Source organism: Xenopus laevis, chromosome 5L (genome assembly GCF_017654675.1).
Source record: "Xenopus laevis strain J_2021 chromosome 5L, Xenopus_laevis_v10.1, whole genome shotgun sequence".
Lineage (NCBI taxonomy): Eukaryota > Metazoa > Chordata > Amphibia > Anura > Pipidae > Xenopus > Xenopus laevis.
Genome location: NC_054379.1, coordinates 81756592 through 81779639, shown reverse-complemented (window position 1 = coordinate 81779639; position 23048 = coordinate 81756592). Strand labels below are relative to the sequence as shown.

The 23048-nt window shown below is 37.7% G+C and overlaps 1 protein-coding gene across 2 annotated transcripts in view; it reads left to right on the top strand.

The window, feature by feature from the left end:
* The window catches only part of foxo3.L (forkhead box O3 L homeolog), a 65253-nt gene extending 42921 nt beyond the window's left edge, over nt 1-22332 (top strand). The window contains exons 3-4 of one of the 2 annotated variants that reach the window (XM_018261926.2): nt 10563-11989; nt 19418-22332. In XM_018261926.2, the coding sequence (XP_018117415.1) occupies nt 10563-11960 (1398 nt within the window). In that variant the 3' untranslated portion in view covers nt 11961-11989; nt 19418-22332. 2 annotated transcript variants of the gene reach the window in all.
* The last annotated feature ends 716 nt before the right edge of the window (nt 22333-23048 follow it).

Here is a 23048-nt window from a genome sequence, read left to right as displayed (position 1 = left end):
CCTTTGCATCATAAAATGCCATTAATTCCATAACAATTTCTTAAATGATAGGGCCGAGCACAAGTGGCGGTCACTAAGATTCCTTTGGGATACAACCAATGCTTTTTATTAGAAGGGATTCCGCATATACAATTATCTTGATCACTCATCAATGAATTTGTTCAATTTACTTGTGCGTCCGTGATTACAATTTGTTGGTTAATCTGAGCTCAGACGTACTGTACATATTTCGAGTGAACTTGTATTTTACTGTTTCATAATCAAATTTTTTCTCTCTGTTTTTACTGAAACCAAATAATTAGAAAAGATTTCTTCTGTCAGTCTTTTGTGGGCCAATGCATGGCACATTCCTGTAACAAAAACAACTAGTTACAGCAGAATAAAATATTTTCTCGAAAGAGGCAGAACATTTGCCATTATTCTTGGGAGTTGGAGCAGCAATCATTGCACAGTATTTTTTCTTTTGTTGGGAAAAATATCAGATTTGCAAGACCAACAGTGATGAATAGTAGAAGCAAACTGCAAGCACTTGATTTACAGTATACTTTACTTTCCCTGTTATTCTGTGTTGTTTGTTTTTATTTATTTTAAATTCTTCTACTTGAAATTAACTTTCAGAACAGACTATCAATCTGTTTTCTTAGGGATGTTTAAGATAACATTTAATTCTGTTAAAAAATGTAAAACTAAAGTATCTACCATGAGCAAGGTCGGTCACCATTCACAAGTCTTGAAGACAATAGCTACATTACTAATACTAAAATGTTAACATCCAATGTTTAGTTTATGCATGAACCACAACTTTAATTAAGACCTGTAAATAAGATCTGTGTATGCCAGTGCACATTTTATGCCGCTGTAGCAATCAATTTATCTAAATTATAGTACTCCTTCAATATACAGTCACACCAAAGCTAGCATTGTTGAGAGGGTGGCACTTCAAAGAGGCCACCATTTATTGGATTGATTTAGGTTTTGAATATTTGTCAAGGAATTTATAGAAGGGTGGGGCCATAAATGAGGGTGTCTGAAAGAGGGTGCACGGTGGCAACATTTATCCCATGCTCATAGTGTTTATTTATAGATGGTTGATGCCTTTTTGTACTGCACTGCTCAATAAACTGCTGGGAAATGCAGACCATGATAGCCCGGTTGTAATGTCTTTAAAGGGATACTGTCATGGGAAAAAATGTTTTTGTTTTTTTTTTTTCCAAAACTTATCAGTTAATAGTGCTGCTCCAGCAGAATTATGCACTGAATCCATTTCTCAAAAGAGCAAACTGATTTTTTAAATATTTTACATGAAATCTGTAATGGGGCTAGACATATTGTCAGTTTCAGAGCTGCCACCAGTCATGTGACGTGTGTTCTGATAAACTTCAGTCACTATTTACTGCAAGTTGGAGTGATATCACCCCCTCCCTTTTCCCCCCAGCAGCCTAACAACAGAACAATGGGAAGATAATCAGATAGCAGCTCCCTAACACAAGATAACCGCTGCTTGGTAGATATAAGAAAAGCACTCAATAGTAAAATCCAGGTCCCACTGTGACAAATTGTTACATTGAGTAGGAGAAACAACAACCTGCCAGAAAGCAGTTCCATCCAAAAGTACTCTTTCTGAAAGCAAACGACCACACACGGGAGGTGGGGAGGGTTTTTGCGCCAACTAGGTTTCCTTCCCCTTTAATAACATTACTCCAGTTCTCTCTTCACCAGTAAAAATGAAATCATGTGCATACGTAATAAATTTCTTGCACATAAAAACGACAGCTCCTGGAACTGCTTTGCTTAAGCAAAGTATAAGTGCTAAAACTAATAAGGTAGTTGATAAATAGGGGTATCTTACATTGTTACATAGTTAAATCGTGTTGAAAAAAGACAAAGACCATCAAGTTCAACCCCTCCAAATGAAAACCCAGCATCCATACACACACCCCTCCCTACTTTCACATAACTTATATACCGTATAGCCATATCTATACTAACTATAGAGTTTAATAACTATATATAATAATGTATATTGTCTTGATACAAAGTATAGCCTAGTGACATACCCTGACGAACTGCTGGTTGATGGTTACATGAAATGGCATTATGTGTGTGGCCAATCAAAAATTCCTAAAATGCCACTTACATGCAAAGGTGCTGCTTTAAGCTTTTGTTATCCTCCGGTAATCTGCTTGGTGGACATCATCAGATGATGTCTGTTTAGTAATCACAATACTGTATTACGTGTTTTGAATGACTATCTTTTCAATACAGAGGTATTTTTCAGGTGTTTTGTTGCCTACAGAGGAGACTATTTTGCATGAGTGACTAAATGCCATTGCCATAGGATATCTGAAATTGTATCTTCTTACAAGAAATATATTCACAGGGAAGCCAAAGTCCTATGCTTCATATTTTATTGCAGCAAAATTCCCTTCCACTGTAATCTACTAGGTCCAGTCAGTTCCATAAGTAAACTGCACCAATCAAAATCCCTGATGAGTCATTGCATTATGCAAGAGGTAGTGGTTAGGTATTGGGTCTGTTTCTTTAATAAACTTGGCATTCACTGTGTGTTTGGATTAGATAAGCAGATGTGATTCCTCCAAGCTATAAGCATTATACGGATAGCATGACACAGGGACAAGCTGATAAAGAGACACAACCAGTGGAGTAGCACAAGACTGCATATATTTTAATAACAATGTATTTATTCATATAAGAGGGCAATATGAGTTTCTTGCTGTGTAACAGATTTTAGTCTGACAGACAGGTAGCTCTTTTTATTAAGTTAAATTAGTGCTACAAGTTAATCTTAAGGTACAGTAACACCAAAAAATGAAATCTTATTAAAGCAATGAAAAACATCATGCACTGGTAAAACGTGATGCATTTGCTTCAGAAACACTTCTATAGTTCATATAAACAAGCTGCTGTGTAGAAATGGCAAAAATTGAAAAGTAGCTATATGGCACAGATTACATAGTGGATAACGGATAACACCATTATGTTCTACAGAGATTATCTACTATCTGCTGTGTAGCCCGAGTCTTTTCTCTTTTGAAATGGCTGCCCCCATTGCTACACAGCTGCTTATTTATATAAACAATAGTAGTGTAGCAAACCCAGCAGTTTTACCAGTGCATGGCAACATATATTTTTATTACAGGTACTTTAATACACTTTCATTTTTTGATGTTACTGTTCCTTTAAATGTGACCCGGGACATGAAAATAGCTTTTCTCAGTGCCAAGTGAGGCCATCCTAGGCAGCCTAGCCAGTGGCCGAAGCCTCCAGTGTTGTTTGGAGCCACAAACAACCAACATGGTTTTTGTTGTTTTATACAATTTTGTATTCTTTATTGAACTGTATTAATTAATTTTTTGCATTAATTCTTCTGTCTCTTTAAAGCTAACTGAACCTCGTGCCACTGTATGCAAATATTTTCCTTGTATTGATATTGGTGCATTTGCTGGCTACCTATGTAGACAAAGTCTATCCTCTGCATAATCCAAAGGCAGTAAGATTATTGTAATACAATGATCTCTAGTTATAATGTCAGTTTGGAGGTTGGGTCAAAAGTGAAGTTATAGTGAAGGTGACATTAGTCTGAGGGAAGTGTTACAGTGAGCTGTTAAACGCACATTGTTTTATTGTGCTTTGTGATGTTAAATGAGGGTATTGTAACTGGTGACGTAACGGCAACTAAGCACAATATTAGTCACACTTAATAGCTCTAATAAATGTTAGATTGATTTAATCATAACTAACCTAATAGATCTCCACTCTTTTTGTTGAGTTGATCATTATGAAACACTTGAAGCTCCACTTTTAAATACGCTACATTTTTTATTTCTTGTGTTTAAGTCTGACATGTTCATGAGGTTTCACAGATTTCGTGCAGTAGGCAGGCAAAGGTTGAATATTAACCCTGTCAGCAAAATAAATAAAGTGCTTGCCAAACATGTTGCATCTTTAAGGGTTTTAGAAAGACAATCACTGTAGGCCAGAAAATGCATTTGGATTTGTATATACCTAGGTATTTTCAGATGTAAAATGCATCTTTTACTTCTCAAAGAGTTTTGGCAGTCATTTTCTGCCTTTAGGAGAAGCACATTCAACAATGTTCGTTGCATGCCCCAGGTCAGGTTATTACATCAAGAAGTGTTGCCTGAACACATTTTGTGCTACAAGGGTTCTTTTGTTCAAAATTGTCTAGAAACTTCTGTCCAAATTAGACTCATAAGTTGCACCTGTAAAATCAGTATGCCTGCGTGAGACATATCTCATTTCCAAATTAAGGTTCATGGAACATGGTACACTTTGTTGCCCCGTTACATCTCCTCCAAAAGTCCAAGTGAATTTCCAAAACAGTTCAGCCCTACAGCAGCTGATATTCCCGGCACTGGCTTCCGTGTTGAACAGGGGAAAATTGTTCTGAACCATTTAAAAGGAAAATTGGCAAATGCAATATACTGGCTGCATGGGGGTACAAGTTCCTCTAGGGCAAGTTTCCATTTGAAAGCTACTTTTGTGTAACTCGGTCTACCTCTGTGTATAATTGTTCAATGAATGACTAAAGGTGTTAATGTCAATTTAAAAAGCTTACAGTTTATTTTGGTGAGTGTTTTACTTCTAAATTATACCTTATCATAGTGATAAGATAATTTGGCCCCAGGGACAAACAACTGGATCAACTAAATCCGCTCCTTGGCAAATGAGCGTGTCTTTCAATGTATGGCCACCTTAGGACCCGGCTTTCAGAACTTAAATTATCAGATTGTGCCTTTAAAGGGCCAGCAAATACTTTTTATTAATACATTTTTCTGCATAACTGTATTAAATATCTTTTATAGTATATGAACATTTTAAATAATAACTTTATTTATTTAATTATTTTATCCTCTATATTGTTTCAGTAGTGCTTTTGCAATCAGTTCATGATCCTGAGCAGTCCATTACAGCTCTTATATTGGACACTTTCTAGTTATCTGAAATTCCTTTCATATGTTAAAACTAAGTCAACATGCATGAGCAAAGTGGGTGCAGTTATGCTTTATGAAGGGATCTAATCTGCAAAATCATGAGATCATAGGGGGCCACATCAAATAATTTAAAAACTGTAAAGAAAAAATAATCGTAGAACAATTGAAAGGCAATTCTGTAACATACTAAACGTTAGCTAGCTTAAAGGTAACCCCCCCCCATCCCCTTTAATTCAAACTTCAAAAATGTTTGCTTGCTGCTGTAATTTAGTACAGAGGTTGCTTAATATAACGGTGTTCTGGTTTTGAGATATTGTTTACTTTAATACAGACAATAGCACTTTCTGTATCTCAATCTATTTCAAAAACCATAATTATAACCTACAGTATATAAAATGTATTAAACATTTTCAGTGCTTTTAAAGTTATTTGAAAGCAGCATTTGCTTAAGTCCTGGTTGACTTTAAAACAAAGTTGCAAAAGTCTTAGTTCCCCAAAGACTGGTCTGTTAAGGTGACCATGCACTGAGAGATCCGCTCGTTTGGCAATGTCGTTAAATGAGCGGACCTCTCCCCAATTTGCCTACCTTAAAGGGATCCTGTCATCGGAAAACATGTTTTTTTCAAAATGCATCAGTTAATAGTGCTGCCCCAAGTCACATGACTTGGGGCAGCTGGGAAATTGACAATATGTCTAGCCCCATGTCAGATTTCAAAATTGAATATAAAAAAATCTGTTTGCTCTTTTGAGAAATGGATTTCAGTGCAGAATTCTGCTGGAGCAGCACTATTAACTGATTCATTTTGAAAAAAATTTCCCCATGACAGTATCCCTTTAAGAGGGGCAATATTGGGCTGATCCGATCATGAGCCCTAGGGTCCAACGATTGTATCATAAGGAAGGGTAAAAGGGCGGTCGGATCTCAGGACTGCATCCCCGCACAGATGTGGCCATGATCTGACAGGATTTTAAACCCTCTCTGATGGCCATCTGGCTGACACGGGCCAATAAGCTGCAGACTCGGACTGTCGGCAGATTTTATCGGCCGTGTATGGCCAGCTTAAATCAGCTGCCTTGTCTTACATTGTATCAGCATCTTGAGCCACCAGGGCAGAGAATAGAAAGGGATAGACATACACGGCTTTCAGTAGAATTATATATACAAATAAATTAAAACCCATAGAAAATTTGTAACAAATCTATATTGCAAAGTTGCTTCGATTTTTTTTGGGGGGGGGGGGGTGACATTCCCTTTTAAATTTAGCACTTTGGGGTTAAATTTTATATTAAAAAGTTTAGCACTGTATTTATCAGTTTTTGGGTTATGCAGATATGCAAATTTTAAGATTATCTTTGATTAATTGGCCACAAGCAATCTAGTGTGCTCCAGATCTGCCTGTTTGCCCAGAAGAACTAGAAAATTTTGGCTTCAAGAGCTTATGTATGTATTAGGGATGCACCGAATCCGGGATTCGGCCAAGATTCAGCTTTTTTTCAGCAGGATTCGGCCTAATCCTTCTGACCAGCCGAACCGAATCCTAATTTGCATATGCAAATTATGGACGGGGAGGGAAAACGCATGACTTTTTGTCAGAAAACAAAGTGAATTTTTTTCCCCTTCCCACCCCTTATTTGCATATGCATATGCAAATTAGGGTTCGGTATTCGGCCGAATCTTTAGCAAAGGATTCGGGGGTTTGGCCGAATCAAAAATAGTGGATTCGGTGCATCCCTAGTATATATGAAGCTATGTGTGGAACTATTTTCTGGTTCATTGCTTCTCACATGTTCTACATGTTTTCCATGGTTCCTTGTCAGCCTGAAAGGCCGATGGGGAGCCATTTTGTTAATCTGAATATATATATATATATATATATGTATATATGTTTTGTAATGTGATCCTCTTGTTGCATGGCTTGGGAAAAATAGGAAGAAAATATCCCCAAAGTGGTTGAGATGCCAGCAGCTTGTAGGTGTGACAACTAAAAGTTTGAAATAGGTTTAACTTGTTTCTAATTACATATTCTGATTTCCATTCAGAGGCATTACAATTTTAAAGGTTTTCTGTGGGAACTAAAAATGTGTTATATCGCTCTGCAGTAAAGCACTGATAGTTTGTTGTTCAAGTTCAAGGCTGATTTATCTTCTAGGAGTGATCATAGCTAGTGCCATATCATGAGAGCATGCAGAAATGTTAACGTTTATGGAGCCTAATATTCTTTATGTTTCAAGGTTATTTCAGATAAATGAAACCTCACAAAGCCAGAAAAGTTACACTGGTATAAAAGCCCTTTTGATACCATACACATTTATTTGACTTGCAAAGAGAACTGTGGAAAAAGCATTTGTGTGACATTATAGCTTGGCAATACATATAGCCATGTGTAAATGATGTTTTATAATGTTGCTTATGTAGCTTATCACCTATTCAGTCTTTTATTTCAGTAACTAAATATATTGTTGAGGTATACTATCTTGAAATGGAGGGGTAGATTTTTATAGCTGCGTATCTTTTACATGATCAGCGCAATTAAGAACACAATGCCAAAGCCTTAAGGTGACCAAACGATCGGATCTCTCCCTGATGTGCCCACATTGAGGTGGGAGATATCTGGCTCATCCGATCGTGGGCCCTAGGGCCCAACAATTGGATCAGAATGGAGGCGATACAGGAGGTCAATTGTGGGACCGTATCAACGAACAGATGCGGCCGCAATCAGACAGGATTTTTTTCTGGCTGACTTTCGATCTGTATCGATCGGGGACACCTGTCAGATGGCCCTACACACGGGCCAATAAGCTGCCGCCTCGGTCTGTCGGCAGCTTTTACCGGCCTGTGAATGGGTGCCTTTATACTTGTTCCTTATATCAAGGGGCAGATTTATTATTGTTCGAGTTGTTTCCCACAAAAAATGTGAGTTTTCAAGGTTCAATTTCAAGAGTCAAAAATCTATTTTTCAAACTCATATTTTGAGATTTATTATATCTCAACCGTGGAAATAACTGGAATCGAAATTACACCATCTGAAACCTGTCAAGGTTATGTAGAAGTCAATGGCAGAGGTCCGTTGAACCATTGGAATATGTTAATAGCTTTCATGTTTGTTTTTTTTTGGAGGTTTTCACTCAAAAAATTTTCTTTTTTGCCAAAAACTCGATCAATTCAAGTTTTCTGGTTGTTAACCCCAAACTCACTGATTCAGGTTTTTCCCTAAATTAGAAACCATTCAAGTTGTGAGTTCATTCTCATTCATTTGAGGTCTAAAAAAAACTCTAAATAACCCCCTAAGTATATGTACCCTGTTAGGGTTCACTGTAACAAATACTACAAGTGCAGTGTGCCTTGTAATATGTGACCAGGATTTTCTTATCACATTTAGAATTATGGCAAACAGAAGTTACTCCTATTGCATGTACCAGTTGCATCTGTTGGTCTGTGCCACAAGTGTTTTTTCCCATTTAGCTTAAAAGGGAATGGATGTTTTTTTGTTCTCTGCTGGGAAAATAGGAGTTGTAATTGTTTATTCCACTCTTTCAAAGCAAAGCTTGTACAGATAATATTATTAATAGCACCCTATATATGTCAGACCAAGGCCCTTTTATATTATAGCTTTTGATCCAGCTGATGTATTGTCTGACCCACCTGAATTATTCTTTCCTTCTTTATAATTGTTTCCTTAGTAAGGATCCACCTAAAATCATTATATGCAATTCCATTGTTTCATTTTGATTTCCTTGCATAAATACACGTATGGGTACAGAATGCTTGGGGCCTAGGGTTTTCCGGATAACAGATCTTTCTGTAATTTGAATCTTCATTCCTTAAGTCTACCAGAAAATCATGTAAACATTAAATAAACCGAATAGGCTGGTTCTGCTTTCAATAAGGATAAATTATATCTTAGTTGGTATCAAGTACAATGTACTGTTTTATTATTACAGAGAAAAAGGAAATATTTTTTATAAAATGGAGTCTATGGGAGGCAGCCTTTCCGTAATCCAGAGCTTTCTGGATAATGGGTTTACGGATCCCATACCTGGGATATATTTTTTCTGAAACACATTGTACTTGTACATTAGTAATGTTGTGACACATAACACACTCTTGGAAGTATGTAAATAAAAAGGCTATTGGGCTAGCAGCAGCTGATATCTAGCTGACGTTGATACATGTGGGTTTTTATGTGAATGTCCCAAGTATAAACTATAAATGGCTTTCACTATAGGCTAGAAGTAAATGTGCGTCTGTGTGGAATGGAATGTTCTCTGTAGCTCTCCAGCGGGCACACACACCAAACAGCTGGGAACGTCCTGAAAGGTCTTTACCAGAATCTGCATTCGCTTACACACACTGAGGTCCTAGAAAGCAGCTATATTCTGTGACTTTGCTAGACAGCTTTTCCTCCTTTTTATTTCAACTTTTAATTCTGTCAGTACTAGAGGTTTTTACATGATTTGCCTTATTTTCCTTTGACATAGCCCTTACTTCAGGATGAAACATCAGACATTCTCTAAGCTTGTCCCTTACAAGTGTTATGGTGTTGGGAGAACAGATCACAAATGCAGTTATCTATTAATTTGCTTAAATAGGAGCAGAGTTTTCATTTGAGGGTTAACTAGCCTGATGGTAGGGTCTAGGTTGACTACACAACACCTATTGGCATATGGAAAGCCCAAACATACAATTTTCCCATTTTAATAAAATCTTCGTTCAGTAAAATGTTTTAATTCCCATTGGATCCCTACTGTTTGCTACCTCTCAAACATGTATCATATATTTTTAATCTCTTAACTGCACTTATCTAAACAAGAATATTTTTTGCTAATTTTATCGTGGGTGGATTTTAATGAAGGTTTGATTAAGCGCTATATGATTAGAGAGGAAAATAAATTCCTTTTTAAAAATAAAAAATGGTTTCTTTAAAGAGGCTGCTCAATTTTAAATTAAATTTTAGTATGATTCATGTTTTCACTATTTATTATTTGTGTTTTTTGAGTTCCCACCTCATACTATTTGTAGTAAACAGGGATGCACAGAATCCAGGATTCAGTTCGGTATTCAGCCAGGATTCGGCCTTTTTTAACAGGATTCAGTTTCGGCCGAATGCTTGAAAATGTTTTTAGCCGCACGCTACTTTAGTCCACATTTTGTAGCAATAACCACTTTTTAACATTGTTTTTCTAGCATAAAAACTGATACACTGGATACAATTATTTTGTTTTCAGTGATTTAACTTAAAAATATCTCTCAACAATATTTGAATGTAGGATTTGTTGTTAAGTAGAAAAGAACAAACAATACTTTTGCAAGGAACTAAATGTGAGATGTGATCTATTAAGCATTTATTTGCACCTCTAATTTCATACTAAATACTGTCCTGTTGTGTTATACAGTTGCCTTGCTATATAGAAGGTATGAAGGAATGCCATTCTTCAGGACAGGAAGTGAAAAATACTACTAAGTAGTGCTGACCTTTTGATTGATGCTAGAGTTCAAAATGCCTTGTATACCATAATCAAATGTAACTAAGATATTTTGGAACATTTCTGCCTGTCTAACATATTCCCTTAATTTTATCTCTACAGAATTCAATCCGGCATAATCTGTCACTACATAGCAGGTTTATTAGAGTTCAGAATGAGGGCTCTGGAAAAAGCTCTTGGTGGATGATCAACCCAGAGGGTGGTAAAGGTGGAAAGGCACCAAGAAGACGTGCTGTTTCAATGGACAATAGTAACAAGTACACCAAGAGTCGCGGGAGAGCAGCAAAGAAAAAAGCATCCTTGCAGGCATCTTCTGATGCTACAGATGATAGCCCTTCACAGCTGTCAAAGTGGCCAGGTAGTCCCACCTCACGTAGTAGTGATGAACTTGATACCTGGACAGACTTTCGATCTCGTACAAACTCTAATGCCAGTACTATAAGTGGTCGGTTGTCTCCAATTCCAGCTACCACTGAACTTGATGATGTTCAAGATGATGATTCTCCCCTGTCCCCTATGTTGTATAACAGCCCAGGTAGTTTGTCCCCATCCATAAGTAAACCATGCACAGTGGAGATGCCAAGAATAACTGATATGGCTGAAACCATGAACTTAAATGACGGATTGCCGGAGAACCTCATGGATGACTTGCTGGATGACATTTCTCTCACTTCTTCACAGCAATCATCTCCCGGTGTCCTCATGCAGAGAAGTTCCAGCTTTACATATGGCACTAAGGGCTCAGGCATTGGCTCTCCATCGAATAATTTTAACAACACTGGTAGCTTCAACTTTCCCTTGACATCTCTACGCCAGTCTCCCATGCAAACGATCCAAGAGAACAAACAGGCTACATTTTCTTCCATGAATCATTATAGTAACCAGTCTTTGCAAGACCTGTTGAATACAGACACCCTCAGCCACAGCGATGTGTTAATGACCCAGTCTGATCCGCTCATGTCACAAGCCAGTACTGCAGTAACTGCTCAGAATAGCAGAAGAAATATCATTCTGAGAAATGATCCTATGATGTCTTTTGCAGCCCAACCTAACCAAGGAGGAAACTTGGTTAATCAAAACTCGCTGCACCAGCAGCAGTCTCTTAACTCTTTTCAAGGTGGCAGCCGTGCCTTGTCAAACAATTTAAGCAACACTGGTTTAAATGACAGCAGCATCTTGGAATCAACCAAACACCAGCAGCAGTCCTCAGTGAGTCATTCTATGCAAACCATCTCCGACACGCTCTCAGGATCCTTGTACTCCTCAGGCGTGACCCTTCCAACACTGGGACATGAAAAGTTTCCCACTGATTTGGACCTGGATATTTTCAATGGGAGTTTGGAATGTGATATGGAGACGATAATTCGCAACGATCTCATGGATGCAGATGGGTTGGATTTTAATTTTGACACCCTCATCTCAGCTCAGAATGTCAGTCTATCTGTAGGCAGTTTCACTGGTGCTAAGCAGACATCATCACAGAGCTGGGTGCCAGGCTGAAGAAAGCCTGGGAAGATCAGACTCACCAGGTCAGTACCCAGATGTGGAGACAGAAAAATGTAATAAGGTCTAGTTATATTTAGGATTATGTGTTAAAGGGGAGCAATCGCAAAAATGAAAATTTTATAGAAACTTCACTATACTGAAATAAGAAACTTTCTAAATACAATCAATTATAAATTCTGTACCATTTCTGAAATAATCAAGTTTATCTTCACTATTCCTCTCTCACTCATTCAGGAGTTAGGTGTCAGACGAATGATCCAATATATCTTCTAGAGGGATCTCATTTTGCCTAGAAGATATATTAGAGCTCACTCTATTATAATCACCAGAAATCCTGTCTCTCTACATGCAGAATTTGTGCAGAAGGCAGTTATTTTGTTAGATTTTGTATAATAATAATAATAATAATACTGGAATCAATTATTTGAGTGAGCTCTAATACATCTGCTAGGAAAGGGAGTCCCCCTATAAGATATATTGGATCATTCATCTGACACCCAACTGCTGCATGAAGAGAGAATGAAGAGAAACAGATGCTGAGAGAGGAATAGTGAACATAAACTTGATTATATCAGAAAGAATGCAGAATTTTTAATTGATTGTATTTCAGTATGAGGAAGCTTATATAAAATTAAAATTTTCGCAATAGTTCCCCTTTAAGAAGATACATGATACTACCATTTGTGCATAATGATTCATATACAACATAGGTATGTCTGTAAATTTACTATATATAACTTAATATGCTTTTTTTTTTGGCGAGGACCAGTTTTGATGATTTGTAGCTTTCAGTATGTCATCTGTTGTATATTTCTCACCTAAGATAATTTGTCTGTCAGAATACAGCCCTTGCTCTGTGCAACTGTCCTTGAGGCAGGGTATATAACCTAAGACCAAATAAATGAGCCACAGGCAAATTGTTTATCAGAATTTTTTTGTTATAAGCATAGCAAGTAGATATTGCCTCAATAATGTGTACCCAAGAATGAATCCTTTTCAAAGCTTGTTCAAATTGTTAGAGTTAGACATGCATGAAAATACTTCAGCAGTTTTATCTTAAAGATTTCGTTAGATAGCATTTGTCACATGGCACATGTTTAACAAAGGTTAATATTTGTGTTTAAATTGTGCAATTTTTGAGCCATTGCTGACCTTGTTGCTAAAATGTCACAAATGCTTGGCAAATTCTGCAGAAATTGTTCAACCCTCCAATTGCATCACTATCAGGCCACAGGTAGATTACAATCTGTATGTTTCTATGGTATTCTTGGTATTTTAAGTGGCCAGAAATTAAAAGGCCTGCTTGCATACAGGCACAGTGTTAGTCTGCACATTATAGAAATTCATTAAAGTGGACCTGTCACCCAGACACAAAAATCTGTATAATAAAAGTCCTTTTCAAATTAAACGTGAAATCCAATTTCTATTTTTTATTTAAGCATTCATAGCTGTTTTAAGCTGATTTAAAAATTTCAGCTGTCAATCAAATATTGTCTGCCCCGCCTCTATGCCCGTGGCATAGAGGCGGGGCAGACAATTACTTTCACTTTAAATTCAGCACTTCTTAGATGTCACTGCTCCCCACACATTCCCCCAGTTCTCTTTACCATATAATTGTGTGGTAAGGGCATGGGGATGGACATCGGGTCCCCCATTCTGGTGCACAAACAAGATTCTGAGATGATACAAGGATTGTCTTAATAACAGTGTCCACAAAATGGCTGCTGCCTGCTTGCTATGATTTCGAAATCCCAGACTGAAGGAAACAAGATTTAAATAATTTATATAGTGTAGTTAAAGTTCATATTCCTTGACTAATTTGATAAAATAGGATTTTGAATAATTTTTTTGGGTGACGGGTCCCCTTTAATTTATTTTCTAGAAAGCATGATATTTTTCTTTAAACATTCATTTAGTTTTTATTGTGAAGGGTTTTCTCACCCAAGTCATGAATAGGTATTGTCTAGATCAGGGGTAGGGAACCTGCGGCTCTAGAGCCGCATGTGGCTCTTCAGCCTGCTTGCTGCGGCTCAGTCTTGCGGCTTTGCCTGTCAGGTCGTATTTACAGCCCTCGCACATGCTGGTGGCTTCTCGAGTGTGCAACCGCGGTAAGCACACTCAAGAAGCCGCCAGCAGGTGCGAGGGCTGTATAGACGTCCCAGGAGTGACAGGCAAGACTGAGCCACAGCAAGATGATTCATCATGGTCCTTACCGCGGTCACACACTCAAGACAAGAGAAGAAAGATCAGCATGGAGCGTCAGAAACTGAAGTCACATTAAACAGATGAGAACACTAGCATTTAATAGGGCTATTCAGTGTTTAATTTATTTCAAAGTAGCCCTGCATATACACAATGCACTTCTGTTTGTTGTATTCTGTTGTTGTAACAGTTAAGATTAAAAAAAAGTTTATAAGCTGTGTTATGTTTTGCGGCTCTAGACTATTTTTCTTTAGTGGGAGAGGGGCAAAATGGCTCTTTTGATAGTAAAGGTTGCTGACCCCTGGTCTAGATTCTAGAAATTACTCTTCACTGCAGCCACCTGCACTGTCTAGACCAGGGATCCCCAACCCTTTGAACCCGTGAGCAACATTCAGATGTTAAAGGAGTTGGGGAGCAACGTTAGCATGAAAAATGTTCATGCGGTGCCAAAAAAGTGCTGTGATTGGCCATTTTGTAGCCCCTATGTAGACTGTCAACCTAGTTGAGGCTCTGTTTGGCAGAATATGTGGTTTTAATGCTACAAAATCTTGCCTCCAAGTCCGTTATTAAAAAAAAATTGCTTGGTTTGAGTCTACCGAGATCAACATCCAGGGGTTGGAGAGCAACATGTTGCTCACAAGCCACTGGTTGGGGATCACTGGTCTAGACCTATTTCTTCCTTAATCTTTGGGGGGGGGGGGCTAAGTGACTGAACTCTACCTCTGACTTTTGCACTAAGGCCTTCTCTGTCACGCAGAACCTTTTCTATCCTTTTCTATTTAGCATCTACATACCCATTCAGGCTACTGTAAATTCTTCTACTGTCTCTACCAGGGACAATTCTGCCATGAGGCAAGGTGAGAACCTTTTGCTCAAGTGATAGCGCCCAGCAAGTTACCAGGGGTGGAAAAAGCAAATTGTCTATAGTGTATCTTCTCTAAATTTACCTGAAAACAATGTAAAATATTGTGTAAAACTGTCATTCAGAAATAAATATTTTATTCTACAGTTTTGGTAATGTTGTGGTTTTATGGGGGAATATAGTTCTTGGTACTCAACTGATATCAATTTCCTTCTAGTAATATGATCAAGATGTAACAACCCTTAGCTTGGTACGGGCAGTTTCACATCTACCTGCATAGCTGAACTTTACAATATGTAACAGATAAGCCTCCAAGGTTTAGTCTGTGTTTCTGGTGTATTAATATCTGGGATGAAATATTTTACTGTATTTATGGTAGGTGTAGGTTCATATGATTCTGCAGAATGTAAGAATAGCTGGTTAAATATCTGGATAAATTTGAATTGTCTTTTGAATTATTTGGATAAGGAAAGGTTGGACGTTTCCTTTATAACTGCAAATTATCATGCATGTTTCCCTCTTCTAGGTTTATATATGGACACCATACCTGACAAACAATGAACAAGGAATGTTATAAATTGCTGTTCAAGAATTTTTATATAAATTCATCCAGTCTCTCCAGCTTCTGTTTATTATATTCTTGTAACAGGCATTTTTGCTACATTGAGCATAGAAATCACTAAAGATTTCTTGAACAGGGATACTGGCTTGTGTACAGTGGAACCTCAGTTTTACTTTTTTTGGTGGCCGGACAAGAGAAAATGCTGTAAAACTAAGGAAAAGTAATTTACTGTGTTAATGACAATGTTATACAGTACTATGAAAAAGCTTTAGAAAGACCACTCTGAGAATCAGAGGCACAACCTAACACAATATGTCTACACTATGTACAGAAGGACCCAGGGCAAGATATGCATGTGATTGTGATTTTTATTGAAATTAAAGGAGAACTACAGGTATAATCACCAGGGTGCCCAAATATTTATGTGGAAGATCATTTGCCGCAATCTTCTTCCGCTTTGGTCTTCTTTTCTCTAAGCCCAGGCAGACAAATGCACATTAAAGGGAAAAGGCTGGCATTTTGCATCTAAGTTTGACTTTTGCTCTACTGAACATGCACCTGCATTGAACAAAGGGAACAAAAACATACACTGCAAGTCCCAGTTCTGGCCCACTCCAAATTATGGATGCAGTGTTATATGCTATATACTTGCCCAGGAGGCTCTATATTTGCTAGTTACGTGGTCACTGGCCATTTTAAAGGATTGCCCCCTACCAAATGAGGATTTTCTTTTGTCGCATAACCGAATATATAATGAAAAATATTAATGAATGCATAATAAGTTATTGAAATAGAAATGACAAGCAGTTTGTCTGTCTTTTGCTGTTGCCATCTCTATTTTGCAGGCTATAGAAGCAATGTATCAAAAATCAGCCATGATTCAATTCCCACAATCCCTTGCGCATGTTTTTTTTTTGTTTTTTTTTCTTACACAGGCCTGTTAATCACAGAACATGCGTGCATTGTGAGAAATAATGAGAAAAGGGAATTTTAAGACATAGAAACTTACTGCTTTCAGTAGCAATTACAGATTAATTTTAAAATAATTGAAAATGTTTACTGTATTCTGGAAAGTTTCTTAGAATTACATTTTCTTTCATTATAGACCCATTATGCAATTTGTTACTTCTTCAGCAGTGCTATCACTATCTTGCAGAAAAGCCTGTGGTTTGGGTTGGGGGTCACACAAAGCTTGCGGGCCTCCTGGTGCTCCACTTACACAGGATGTGTTCCTACTTATACACTCGAACGGCGACTTGCCCCGCCCCCTTCTGTGACATTGGGGCGGGCTCCGTTGTATAAATAGGAGCTCACAGCAGGTTAGGGTTCTCTAGCGTCAGGCTAGGGTCGGATGCGGGTTGAGATATTCTCGACCTGCTCATCACTACAGTATCCTGAAAAAAACAAAAATACAAATCCAACTCCAAAGGTGCAGAGAACTATTTTCCCATTGTGTCAATCTGTGGTGCTTATCGATATAAGCATGATGCAGGTTTTATTTTGAACAACTGTTAGAAAAAGCTAAATCCTTAAAGGATATGTAAGCCTTTTATTTTATAAGGCTTTCTTATTCTTTAAGACAGTCTTGGCACACTGCAACGTATAGCTAAACAAGTTTCCCATATGCTCTTAAAAGGGTAGTATAGACTTATTAATGGAAAAAAAAAGCATGTGGAGCTCTTCTGAGCCTTTTATGTAATCTCTTTCCGGAAAACCAGAACAATGTGTTCCAAGATTTTAATGTTATTGCCCTTTCTTCAGGTAAAATGAACACTTGCTGCAGTGAGTAGTTAATATTTACCCAACGTATAAATCATGTAACCGTTAACAAGCAGTCACTGTAACTGGGACGTTTTTATACTTGGTATAGAAACTGTTGTAAAGTGAGTAATATTGGAACCTTGTGAGATGACAGAAGAGTTGTTTATTGCATTACTAACCTGAAATTACAAGAAAATGAAGGAACCAGAAGGTCACTAAATGTCTTACTATCAGAGAACTCTTTTGATTAAGGTGGCCATAGGCATTACAATTACGATCTTTACTGGAAAACATCTTTCCAGGAAAGATTTCTTGTTTCTAAACAAACGTGTAGAGCTGAATCTTCAGATATACAAGTAGGAACAATAGAATTCTACCTGTATCTAACAATTCAGCACTAACAGTGGCCGATGTTCGGGTGCCTTCAAAGGCTCCTGACCAAAATTTTCTAGTGGGCCTGATCGACAAGCTGAATGATATCCAAGTCTTCTGCAGATATGGGTTGTCTCCCACCATAAATGCACTGTATATAGTATGAAAATTAGTTTTGTGTGATATTATCCATGTGTCTATGGCCACCATTAGGCTAAATATTTCTTTACACATCAGGAGTAGAGCTGCATCCCCAGGTGTATATTATATTTCATAAAAGCCTTGAAAAATATTCAGCACAAATTGCAGACCCAACATAAATAATACTTTCTGTCTATCTTAAGCCACAGATGCAAAGATACTGTCATACCAAACAAAGGTTCCTATGATTTTCTGGCTGTGTGTGGAGTGTCCCAACATTTTTCATACCATGGCGATCGGTCTTCAGTCAGACAGATTAAAAGATTTATGATCTCTGCATGTATTGTATCTGACATCAGTGGGAGATTGTCACTGCTATTTGTCAGACATAAGTTTCGTAAGATTGCTGCCTGAACATTATCTGATTTGTTAGTTACTGCTTCTTTTAATGGTTGATCGTTAGACTGAAACAAACCAGCATTCGTCGCTTTAGCCCATTCACCCCTAGTAAACAATACATTGCTTACCATAAAAAATCTGCACTAGAAAAAGGGAGAATACGTTGCTTGTTGAACAACTTTCTGATACCAATAGGAAGCTGCCAATTGCACCCCCAGGTTGGTTGACAGTTCTGCACAATATGAATTGAGAATTTGCATCACAGGTTAATTGTTATTGTCCAAATGAAAAGTTTATACTTATGCTTCACACAATGCCTAATGTTTTTGAATGCTTGTATAAGAGAGCATTTAAATAAATATATATATATATATATATATATATATATATATATATATATATATATATATATATATATATATATATAATGTGACTCTTTCCTTCTATTTATTATTTGACTGATGTCAATGCTAGGGAATTAGTGTGGGATGGTCCTGAAACCCACGGGTCGGATGGGTATGGGGCAATTTCCGCACACTGTTTGCGAGTTGCTGGTGGAAGTTGAGCTCTTCTTTTCACTCTCCCCACCTGTGACTTTACGGTGTCGGCTTCTGTCTCCGGCAACTACTGTTTATAAACATGTCGCTGCCCCACCCTGCCCTTTTTTGTGATGTTAGAGATGAGCGGGTGAGGCACGTGTCTATAAATAGAAGTGCCGGTTGGATTCAGGTAAGGAGCAGGCGGGAGCTCCACATCACTATAGGAAATATAATATTTTCTTGTGCACATTCTCTCATTTACCAAAAGCACTGGTGCCCACCATGTCTAAAAGCCTAGTGATAGTCACTGCACAAAAAAAATGGAGGCACACAGATTGCTCTTATTGGGCCAAATAGAGCTATATATTTTATCAGCTGAGAGCAAGGAAAACCACACATACTTTTGTTAAGGTCCCCTTTGTCATGGACATGGGAAACATTCATGTTCGGAGGACGTTTTACTTAAACCCAGTGGCAAAATCATTCTGAAATGCTTGTTTCTATTTACTGCATAGTAGCTGGATTTGTCTTTCTGACTGAATTTCATCCATTTTACAGGTGTTTAATAATGAAATACCCTTTAACCATATCCTTTCTATTTTTCTTTTTCCAGGCTTGAGAACTGACAAGAACCCCTACAAATGAAACCCTTTGCCAAAACTGCTGTCAGCAAGAGGACAGTGATACTGTTTACAGCTTATGACCTTTTTTTGTGAAACCTGCATCATTTTCCTCACCTTCAACAAAGACTGTTAGCAGAATCCTCTCACATCCTGAGCAAAGGTCCTTCCTGGATTTTTCCTTATTTTTTCCCTCTCATTTTCAAGTATGCAAAATTGTCTACATGGGATGATTAAGTACCTACTGTGGAGACTGTACTATTCTCCTTTTGTGAACACTCTGTAGCCTGTTATGCAGTGGTATTTGTCAACCTGTTTGCAGCTTCTAGGGCCTGCCTTGCATTGCATAACCCCCTGCTCTAGAGTGGTTAATAATAAACATTGTGTTAGGTTTTATTCTTTAAGTGGGGGGGGCTTACGTTTTTGTAATCCCCTTTGGGTATGCTATTTCATTTTATGTAATACATATTTCTTTCTAGCTTTCTGTAACAGAAATATTCTGCTAGGCCTCCACCATTCACATAAGCTAACAAACTGACCTGACAAATTTCTGCCGCGTCCATGTTTTTGTCGCGCTGGAAGACACAACTGTCCACAGAAGACTTTCTGTGACACTATCATTTCCGTTTCAAACCAGTTTGTATTGCTTTGAAAAAAAACAAGACACATCAGGGATAAATATTTTGCTGACATGGTACTTTTCCCTGTCACCTAAATCTGTGTACACTGCTGTATTTTACTAAGATTTCCTGAAAGTAGACAAAAAAAACCCCAATCTATGTTCTTTTGCCTTGCAGTTTGTTCAGGTTATTCTTTGCTATAATTTTCTTCACCAAATGCACCACCAGATATGTCTGGTAAGGACTTAGGAACACAAATCTCCAGTGCAATCGTTTAGCTATTTTATATGTTTTACTGACATAATCGAAAAGTACTGTACTGATTTGTTTTTCACTTTGGTTTAACATGGGTCTTCCATAGAGCATTCAGTATGGATATATCTGCCTTACAAGGGAAAAGCCTGCCTTATGCCATCTGGGAATGTTGTTTTGGTAAGGATGATAGGTAGGGTCTGATGGTGAACTTACATCGTCATGGGTGGTCAGGGTTTAGACTGCGAGGTTTAGCGATTGGCAGGAAATGGGCAGGTTTGGGATTGGGTGGAATATCTGGGTACCCAGAGGAAATGCCTTTGCCCAGAGACAATATTCTTTTAAATTCTGTAGTCTCCATCACTAAGCATAGGACTTCACAGGTATGCCAACTAAAACCCAGAGCGATTGCTGACCTGTACTCTCTTGAGTATGTTAGAAATGTAACCCCATCATTGTGAAAATAATTACTTCCACTTTAACTCATAAAAACCCTATACTAGTAGATTATAATACAAAAGTGAAATTTGTGTTGCTTTTATTTAGTTTTTGTTTTTAAAAAATGTCATTGGTGCTAAATATGGCCCTTCTTATGTATCCATCTGCATGTTCTCTTCTTTTTTTTCTTTCTTTCTTGTTCTTGAGGGTAAAGGGGCGGGGGGGTGAACAAAACAAAGGTACATTATTATTATGAAGTAGAAAAGCTTTTAATTTACTAATGCATTTATACAGTGCTTCTCAAGAGTCAGGGACAAGGAGAGTTTGGTGCTCCAGCTGTTACAGAACTACAACTGCCAGCAGCTGCAACCAGCTTATCTGGCGAGGCTGATTCTCCCACTTGCAATTTTTGCAGCAGATGGAAACCCCAATGTTGCCCATCTCTGTAAAAAATGATATATGAAGAGTTTTCCCCATAACATATGGCATTCAAATATAAATATATAAATATATTTTGTTATGTACAGAAATGAATCATTATGCATGGGTGTTGGGAAAACAAAAAAGCAAACGCACATTTCATCATAAAGTCTAAGCGCATGTGTTCCTATGGAAACATTTACACCATAGATTGTGCTTTTACTAATGCTGATTCCTTCCTCCATCTCCTGTTTCATATTTCATTGGAGTGTGTATAAGTAGGAATAACCATGCTCATACATGGAGCATCTCTGGGGACTGTTTAGATATCTGTCCTCGCCCATGTACAGTACTCCGCTCTGTTTATTTTCCAGGGAACATAATCTGTTCAACTTGAGCCACAACACACGAGTGATTTGTTTCTGTAAAGCGCATGCTGGACATGTATCACCATGCACCAGTGATTTTATTAGATTTGTGACTTAATTTAACCCTTCAGAGTGATGCAAGTAAGTCTATTACACAGTGGTAGAAGAGTGGTAATTATCAACATTTACAGGTTCAAGGTCCCTAAATTTAGATTCCATGTCTTTTAAGATATTTCCAGGCCTTGCTGGTTTACAGTATGTTGCTGGCTGCATTTACTTGGATCATTGTGCAGATGAGAGTAACAGCAGTAAAGATACTACTCTGATTCAAGATGAAACCTAAAACGTTTTAGGGACCCTCAAATTCCAAGTTTCTCAAACCTCTCTTGGTCTCATTAGTTTTGCATATGTTGTTGATACCTACACAGTGGTGCAGGTGGGTCAATAAGTAGCATTAAGTGAATATATTCGGATCTACTGCCCATTCTGTATTGTGTACATCTGCACAGCATGCGCTTGGACAGGCCTTAGAGAGGGTTTGAGAGTCTTTGTTGATTGTGATCCCTGTGCTGACCTCTAAAATCTAGTATGAATATTTGGTGTTAGACAGTAACTTGAAACCCCCATCCATCTGAGGGAGAATGTTTTGCTTAATTGCAGTCGTAGGGTTCACTTTGTGACCCCCTAATGCAAATGAAGTGGCATAAAAATAAAAAAGAACTAAATAAATGTCTAACTATTTAACGCAGACCAGCAATCTTTCTATAATGGATTATACTGCCCTTTTAATTAAAATTTAACATGCACTTATTTAAGAGAGTGTGTTTTATTTGCTCTCAGTAACCGTTTTTTGCATTCTAGCGTGCACTAATGGAGCAGGAGTGGTACAGGTAAGTTTGGTTTGCTAATGTGGTGAAACAAGTATGTGTACGATAACTCTTTCACAGCTTGATTTAATAAACATCCACATGACATCAGCAAAAAGAGAAAAAAAAAACAAAGCAAATATCAGCTATTTCATATATTCATGAGTGTTACAGTAATGTTGGCTCAGAATTTACTGTAAATCTACTGGGAATCTCTGAATAATGTCAGCTGTGTGTTTAATGAACAAAACTTTTTTCTTTCCCATGTTTATGCTTTTCCAAAGCCACATGGTTCTTTTCACTCGGCAATTTAACAAGGACAGATGTTTTGACTTTGGGCTATAAGGCTTGAAGGTGGTCAATATTGTTACCAGCCGATTGTCTCTGTGAGGTCAGGGAGTTAATAGGATAGCCATATTCCTTCCTGCAATTGATAAAGCAGCCGCATAAAGAAAATATGTACATTCCCAGGACTCCTTGAGTAAGCTATACATCATTCATCCCTTGATGCAGACTTTTTTTTTTGTGGATCAGAAAGGGAGGTGGGTCTCTAGTTAAACTGAAATCGCTGCTGTTTTCATTCACCTTTTTGAAGCGGTTTATTTTCCAATTTGGATCAAATGAAGATCTTTTTCACATTCAAAAGTAGTAAATCCATAT